Below are 9,177 nucleotides of genomic sequence, written 5' to 3' on the forward strand. Positions count from 1 at the left end.
TCACTTATTACAAGTGCAGCTACACATTAATCAAACAGCATATGGCTCTACTCTCTCTGTTTCGCAACATCTGGTTCTGTCCGGAACTAAAAACTGCTTGCAGCAGGACGACCTGCTAGCTTAAAGATTCACTTATCTGGTGTGTGGACACTTCAATTGTTTCTGCAGGTGGTCGCAGTCTCTGCTATTAATATATATCAGGAGTGACATCTGCGCGTTCCCAAGCATTATCGTTTCGACAATTTTCTTTTACTTATGCGTGTCGAATGGAATTTAAATTATGATTTATTTGCTTATAATTATACTCTGTACCACTTTGAAAGGTTTTAAAACTACCCTGTACAGCAAATGTTTAAGAATAAAAGTATATATAGTAGTAGTAGTAGTATAATTGATAATTACCGCCCGATTTCGATTATATCTTACTTTGGTAAAATAATAGAAATAATTTTGAAAAATAGACTCTCCAGTTATTTTGAATCCAACTGTTTTTTGTTAAATAATCAGTATGGCTTCCGCCGTGGTAGATCTACCATACAGGCCTTACAGAAAACTGTTGAATACATAGTAATGGGACTAGAAAGCGGAGAACACGTAGCTGTTACGTTGTGTGACTTGACAAAGGCATTTGATTGTGTCTCCCACGACTTACTACTGCGGAAGCTAAGTTGCTATGGTGTTAGAGGTTGCGCCCTTAATCTGTTCTCAAGTTATTTGGAAAACAGACGTCAGTGCGTTACAGTGAATGGTAATACTTCCAAGTTTAACCGTATTGATCACGGTGTTCCGCAGGGTTCTGTTTTGGGGCCCTTGCTTTTCGCGATATATCTTAATGACTTTTGCTTTGCTATCGCACCTAATAAGTGTATACTATTCGCAGATGATACCACCCTGATTAATATGAATAAAGATTCCTCATGTCTAACTGAAGATTCATCTAACATGCTATCTAAAGCCATAAATTGGTTTACATATAACAATCTAAAAATTAATAGAGATAAATCCCAGAGTATAACGTTTACCACTACTCCAGGGCATGTAGAACTTAAATTTGTTAAAATCCTTGGTATTACAATTGATAATAAATTGACTTGGTCTGACCATGTTGAGTCCATGAATAAAAAGCTGTCTGGGGTAGTTTTTTTGTTAAGGCAACTGAGAGAGGTGATTAGCACTGATACTTTAAGATCAGTTTATTTTTCCCTCTTTAATTCAATCTTGTCTTATGGTATTGTGCTATGGGGAGGCTGCTCTAGCGCTTTAAAAACCTTTAGAATCCAAAAAAAGCCATTCGTATTCTGTCCAACGTAGGTTATAGAGATCATTGTCGCCAACTTTTTGTGAACCTTGCAATTATGCCCTTGCCGTCGCTATTTGTTTATAACTGTTTATTGGATATTCATAAAAATATTGCCAGTTACACGGTTCAGTCGGATATACATAATTACTGTACCCGTTCTTCTGAATTCTTGCGGCTACCTAGATATCGCTTAGCATTGACTGCGAGAAATTCTTTAAATTTAAACATGTACAATATCCTCCCAACACATGTAAAATCACTATGTTATGTCAAATTTAAGTTGTGTGTAAAGAATTATTTGCTGTCTAAATGTTTTTATTCCGTTCGTGACTTTATGGATAGTGTTCATGACATTTAGTTGTCTTTTACTCTAACGTGTATTACGTTGTAAAGCAAATTTTATTGTTAGATCTATGTGTATTTCTATATTGTCTAGTGCTTTAGTTCTATTTTTTTAAATTGTTGTTTTATTGTGTTCCTTGACTAGCTACTATAATATGTTATGTATTAATGTAGATCAATAAATTCTATTCTATTCTATTCTATGTCTGGAAAGTTTTCTGAAAAAATATAATTCAAATAAATCATCTGATTATTTGATTTGGTTGTAAAATTTTATATTCTACACTTTTAAAGAGTATTTTGTTCATTTTCAGATGTCATTGCATGCAATAGTTGATAATTTTTAAGGCTTGTCATAGGTGCAGAGTTCATTCTGGACCTCCACAAGTTCTAACTTTTTTGATCTAGTTACGAGTTTTTTTCTTCCGAGTAGCACCCTTGTTAAGCGTTCAAACTCATCACTGTAGTTGGGCTGCAATCTTTTCCTCCTGATAGGACCCATTACTCCGATTACTGAGTCAACTTTGTCTCCAATTAGCAACCCTTTACCGTCATAGTTATGACTTGATAGATTTATCAACAAGTCCTTCGATGATCATTTTGAAGAGTCTGAGCCTATTACCCGATTCTATATCTTAATGCAAGTTAGAATATCATAGAAAGATGGTATTCCTAAAGGTCTGTAGATGACTGACTCGTCAGACTTTGCATTGTCCCGATAACCCTCATACAAAAACTAGAGTGTAACATCGTTTCTAATCTTACCGAAACATCCAAGTAACCCCATAACAGTCTAAAACTGATCTAATAAGAATTGATTGACTTTTGTGCAGCTTTAAAATCAAAATAAATATCAGTTCATTAGTGTTTTGCGTATATGTTCTCTCCATAAATTCCGTTACATAATATTCAATGGTCAGAAGTCAGCCTGTGGGCACCGTCTGAGAGCGCCTTCGGAAGTCACTTCGCTTCGTTATAGATTGAATGCCACGTCTCAGAATGCTTAACATTCTCGCAGGATATGGCATGCTGAATTCTGCTGATCTATTTTGCAGAATCTGCTTCTTAGGTCTTCGTCATGTAAGCCAATCATGTGTCCTTTAAGACCACAGGGCAATGTCAGCAAATCTGCCACTATTCCTAATTAATTCATACCTCGTCTGACCTTAATGTGCATCTATATGGATTATTCCTAAAGGATCTAAATTAAACCGTTGTCACAGTTTCATTTCATTTAATTAATGACAACTGCTTAACATTTTTTGTCTACCTTATTGTTGATCTTCATTTAGTTATACCTAACCTCTTACATGGAACAACATGTCTAGAACTTTAATGCCCTAAATTTCCAAGCCCTTTATATTTTTATTTTAATTTTATATTGCATTTAGTCTTTTATCCTAAATTAAAATTATTGAGTGCTCAAAACCCCAATTCGTAGCATGTAACTGTTTTGATAGCACAGTATATCTACCCTTGGTATTTATTACCAAATATCTCACTATTACTATGCAAAACTTGCTGTCGACATTTATCATTTGGGTAGGCCATAGTGTATTTTCATCAAACAATGTAGAACATTATAAGTAATCAATACTTTAAGCTTTGAGTAGATCTCAATTAGGATGATAATCTAATTAATATTGAGTATGAAATCCACCTTGAATATGTGTATTCGATGAATAGTATTTAGTTAATGTTCGTGTAATTAAAAATTAAATGTTTACGTATGTTTACCCAATTTTTATTAATATTTTGTATAAATAAATATATTCACCATTCATTGCATTAGTTTAGCATTTAAAAATTATCAAAATTCAATAGTTAATGATCTGTCTTCAAATCCTAAAAGATTTTGGTCCCATATTTATTCAAGATCTAATTCTACCTCTATTCCATCCTGTATGAATTATAATAGTATTCAGTTAAATAACCCTTCTGATATTGTCAATGCTTTTGCCAATTATTTTTCTGATTCTTTTTTTATCTAAGCACAGTGTTAATATTTGTTCGCCCACATTGTCCTCTGTTGGCTCTATTACTCTTTGTGTTTTTGGGGTTACCGAAGATGACATAATAAATGCAATTAAGAGAATGAAGGGTAATTTTACAATGGGACCTGATTTAATTCCTGCATTTTTAATAAAAGATTGTAAAACAATTTTTGCAAAACCTTTAAAAATCATATTCAATTCTATATTTACATATAAAGAATATCCACAAGTATGGAAAGAGTCGCGAATATGCCACGTGTATAAAAAAGGTACTAAGAACGACAAAAAGCTAACTAACTTCTCAAAAATCCTAGAAATAACTTTACACAATCGACTTTATTTTCATATTGAAAAATCAATATCTCCGTACCAACATGGATTTATTAGTGGTCGATCAACTACCTCAAATCTAGTTGAGAAAACCCAATATATTGCAGAAGCTTTTGATGCAGGAAGTCAGGTTGATGTTGTGTATACCGATTTTTCCAAAGCTTTCGATCGGCTTAATTATAATCTATTAACATTATTTTAGTAATAGGTACCAATTTGTGCAGTATCGAGGCTTTCAGTCATGTAAATTCCATCAATCTTCAGGAGTTCCGCAAGGGTCAATCCTGGCACCACTGTTATTTATTATTTTTATTAATGACTTAACTGAATGCCTCGATGTCAACTATTTACTCTAAGCGGACGACCTGAAGTTGTTCTTGGAAGTTAAATTCTTTACTGATTGTACTCCATTACAAGATAATCTTGACAGATTACAAAATTGGTGTTTATGTAATAATTTACCTCTGACTGTAAGTAAATGTAAAATTATGTTTTACAGTCGACGCAAAACTAATCTAGATTTTGATTATGAAATTGGTGAATCTTTTTTAAATAGAGTTACGCAATTTATTGACCCTTGGTGTTACATTCGATACTAGATTATCGTTTGACGAGCATATTAGTTTAGTAACCAAATCTGCTTATAAGAATTTAGGCTTTATTTTGCGTAATTCTAAGGACTTTCAGAACGTAAAGGTTCTAAATATATTGTATGCAGCATTTGTGCGTTGCAAACTTGAATATGCATCGGTTGTTTGGAGTCCCATTTATAATATTCAATTAGAGAAAGTACAACGGAGATTTTTAAAGGTATTCATTTTATTAGTTATGGATTTTATTCTTCTCGTGGTAACCCTCAAAATTTATTGCTTTCTTGTTTTAATTTTAATAGTCTCTGTCGTAGGCGAATTATGTTTTCAATTATATTCTTTTTTAAAATCATAAATACGTTAAATGCAGACTCATTAGTCTCAAGGATTTTATATCATCCTAGATTTCACTCCATTTTACTATTACCCACACCTCGTACCAATTTACTAATAGCATCTCCCCTATATCAAATGATTTCCAATTACCAGATTGACTTGATATATTTTTTCATTCTAAGAATGACATAATAAAATAGTTTGTCTAACAAATGTAATCCTTATCTTGTATATGTTAGTTAGTTTATTTGTTTTATTTGTCTCTAATTGTTTCTACTTAAGTTCTTTGTCTGGATTTTATATTTTATATTTTAATTGCTCTGTTTTAAGTAGTATTTATATTTTTATATTTAATGTTAGTCTGTCTTTTTCTTTTAAAATTTAGTTAAGGTTTTCTGTTTTACCTTATCCTATAATTGGATATTGTAACTTCTAAATAAATAAAAAATAAATAAATAAATAAATATATTCATATTTACTTTCTCCACATGTAGTGAAGAGTTCAAGATCTACGCTATGTCGCTCTCAGACTCTTCAACTTTCTTGGTCGTTCTTATGTTTACATTACGACTCTTTAGATCGTAAACTTCGATTCAATTTGCTTATATTTGATTACAAACGAAAGAAATTTGAGAATTTAATCTCTTTCTAAGCAAATTGAATCGAAGTGTACGTCCATTGACAAAAATGGTTATGAGAGGAGTAGAAAGCGAATCAATAAACTTTCTCCTGCTTTAGGATTTTGGTTCAAATAATGAAGTTTAAAATATTTTGTGGGAACGACGCCCTTAACTTAACTTTTTCTTTTAAACGGGACTTCTGTGGCAATATGTTAATGAAAAACACTTTTTTCCAGATAGCTCCACATGCACGCATCCCAAATGTCTGAAAGGTGAGCAGTAGCGGCAGAGGCAAAGTGATGCTCGACCGGTGGCCCAGTCGCCCTGTACCATGCTTCCCAGATGCTCGTCCAGCCAGCAACTGACCGGAGTCCTCCTCGTGGTGATCCTCTTCGCAGCACACGTCGTCCGTGCGGGTCCGCGTTATAGCTCGCGCATCGTGGAGATCCAAACGGGCGCCATCCGCGGTATCATTCTCGAACTCAACTCGCGTCACTTGGAGCCCGTGGAAGTCTTCCGCGGAGTGCCCTACTCGGCTCCTCCCGTAGGTCCTCTGAGGTTCCGGCCGCCTCAGCCGCCGCTCTCGTGGCCGGGTACGCGACTGGCGGACACTTTCGGCGCCGCTTGTCCCCAGAGATATCCGGATGTGAGTAACAGGACGGCGGCCTTGCAGTTTATGCCCAAGGGACGGTATCAGTATTTGAAGAAGTTAGTTCCGCTGTTGGTGAACCAGTCTGAGGATTGTTTGTTCCTGAATATTTACGTTCCTGGGAGTGGTAAGTCTAATTTTATGTATACAAAGTGATTCGCAGTTTACCCAAAAATATTTCGGATATATAAAGATAGAATCAATATGTTATAACTCTTTTGCTGAAAAGAGTTACAATACAATATCTGTAAATTTCGTTATATTTAAAACTAGACCAATGTAAATAGTGTTGTAATGTAATGTATCCTAAATTTTATGCACGCGCCCATTTAGGTAGCTGTAATCATGTGATTAGTAGTTTTTCACTTGAATGCAGAACGTTCTCTGAATAGACATGTATCAAATACTTCTGCCTTTACCGTAGTGGTACATTGATGGCATAAAATTTGACATTTGACACGTTTCAATGGCTGTAAGGAATGTCATGAACCAGTGCATACAACAGATATAAACACCAACAAAATGGCTTAATCTTCGATTCTGGAAGAAAGGGACATGTCTCACAAAATGTCGAAAGACCTAAACCGGATCCGTAGCGTTAGACAACAAACGTTGTCAATATATCTGAACCAAAACGTTGATTTAACTGCTACTAACTCCAGGACCTTTTTCTCGAAAGGTTCCATGAAGATGTCTCACAAAGCTGGAAACAGGGGCAAACTATAGCTGCTACCAAGTTTAACTATTTAGAGTGGAATTTTTTTATTAAACTGACTATGTCAGCCAGCTCTTTTTTAAAAGGTATTTGTCTTACTTGAAAATATCAAGGTATTGTAACAGTTGTCAATATTCAATAAGTTATAAATACTTCAGTTATTAAATGTTTAAAATATAAAGAAGATACTGTTTCACGAGAATGAAGCTCTTAATAAAATAAACCGTATTAATATGAATTTAATGTAAATTATGTCAAATTTACTTTATTTCTATTGATTATCACTTAAAACTCGAGTTTAAGACAATTCTTTTCTTCTTAACGATCTTTAATAGTTGAAACTTCTAGGTCGTTACTATTTTTGTGACTTATATACCATACTGCAAATTGCACCTATAGAAAGATTCTACAAAATTGTAATGTTCTAAAGTAAAGTAAAATTTGTATTTGTCTAATATTAAAAATCATTACATATCATATTGTTCCAAGTTTCTGTTTGAACAATATGCATTTAATTTTTTAAATAACCCCTAAAAACAGTTTAAATTGACCTATTTTGAAGAATAAAAAAAACGATTTGAATGCCAAATAATGCAAACAGCCCTAAGAACTATTGAAAATTAGTGTGAGGACCATGCTCTGTCAGTCAACCCCAGGAAGACGGAGACAGTTCTCTTCACGAGGGAAAGAAAACTGGAGCCATTAACACTAAACTAGTATGGAACCGTCATTTTCAGAACCTTTGGTAAAACCTGGGAAATGAAACCAAAAGTGGTTATGTGGACCTACACTGCCATCGTGAGACCAATGTTAGCCTATGGGACTGTCGTCTGGTGGCGGAAATCCCAGTAGACGACAGCTAAACAAAAGCTCAGCCAAGTACAAAGGATTGACTGTCTGAGCATAACTGGAGCTACGCGAACAACACCCACCAGAATAATGGAGCTAATGCTGTGTCTGCCACCTCTGGATATCTATCTAAGGGAAGTGGCCTTGACAACTATGCTTCGCCTCAAGAACGTTGGTTTCAAACCGGATGTAGGATGCGGACATGTTAGGAGTCGCCTATGGAACGGGGTGCTCCAGAAGGTACCCCTTCTGCAGGCAGACACTGACAGTATTTCTCCCCGGTTTGCGTTCGACAAACCTTACACCGTACTCATTAAGAGACAGAAGGAGACCGACTGCGAAGATGTAATTAATGTCTTCACAGACGGCTCAAAAAGGAAGGTGCAGGATGAGGAATATATTCTAGAGCCTCAGCTTCCAACAGCATATATGTATGCTGGGTTAAGGGACACGAACAGTGCAATGGAAATAAAGAACCTGACACGCTAGCCAGAAGTGCATCGGTCCTCAATATTTTTGGACCCGGTCCTTGCAGTATGCTTCCGCTGTCTGCACTTGCTGAAATTATCAAGGAAAATACCCACAAAGAATTTATGAAACGGTGGAAGGAAACAAATAGATATCATTTTGTTAAAGAGTTCTTAGAATATCCTAGCAAGGATACAGCAAAAAAATATCTGGCCATGTCTAGGTAAAATCTTCACACTGGACAGTGTTGGCTCAGGAAGCACCTTTACAACATGAGGGGCTATGAACAGGAGGTTGAGGCAGTACTACATGTGCTATGCAAATGCACTGCCGTCTCGTCAACAAGAGAATCCATGTTGGGAGAGCGTTGGCCTTCTAAGACCTATATTAGAGAGATCCCTATGAGCAACGTCACCACCTTTTTGTCTGTAATAGGTTGGTTAATGGTTCAGATGGATTGATCTCCCAATGGGCGGAAGTACAAGGGGCCCAATGGGGCCTAAATGCTGCAGCTTTTTAAGCTACCCTCCCTAGAATCCCAGATTCCAGAACATGATTTGAATATAAAACAGAATTATGATTTATACATTTCCAGGTATTAAAGTATACCAAATAATTTTTTATGTAAATATAGTAATTAATAGAAATTGTGAATTAAAGTTTCTAACCAATAAGAGTCGTTTAAGCCATTTAAGTCTTCAGACTGAATTGATCGATTTATTTTTCATATGCACAACAGTAAAAAGAACAAACTTGAACAAAAAATCTCTTTAACAGAGAAAAATTAATTAAAGTCTATACAATTCTGTTCTGCAAAATGTCATACAATTTATATCATTATTTTTTTAACCCCTATATACTGAGCTTAAAATATATCTCGATATTTCGAAAATAACATTGATCCCCAGCTGTTAATGACAATTGCTACCTCTTGCACTTCTCTCAATTTAACTATAGATACATTTCCCTTAATTTATAACAAAA

The 9,177-nt window shown here is 35.0% G+C and overlaps 1 protein-coding gene across 1 annotated transcript; it reads left to right on the forward strand.

The window, feature by feature from the left end:
• Positions 1 to 5,843: 5,843 nt before the first annotated feature.
• LOC108914766 (neuroligin-2-like) lies at positions 5,844 to 7,639 on the forward strand. The gene is made up of 2 exons (XM_018720645.1): positions 5,844 to 6,288; positions 7,614 to 7,639. Exons 1-2 carry the CDS (start codon positions 5,844 to 5,846, stop codon positions 7,637 to 7,639), a joined length of 471 nt encoding a protein of 156 aa, XP_018576161.1.
• The last annotated feature ends 1,538 nt before the right edge of the window (positions 7,640 to 9,177 follow it).

Source organism: Anoplophora glabripennis, unplaced genomic scaffold (assembly GCF_000390285.2).
Source record: "Anoplophora glabripennis isolate ALB-LARVAE unplaced genomic scaffold, Agla_2.0 scaffold1308, whole genome shotgun sequence".
Taxonomy (NCBI): domain Eukaryota; kingdom Metazoa; phylum Arthropoda; class Insecta; order Coleoptera; family Cerambycidae; genus Anoplophora; species Anoplophora glabripennis.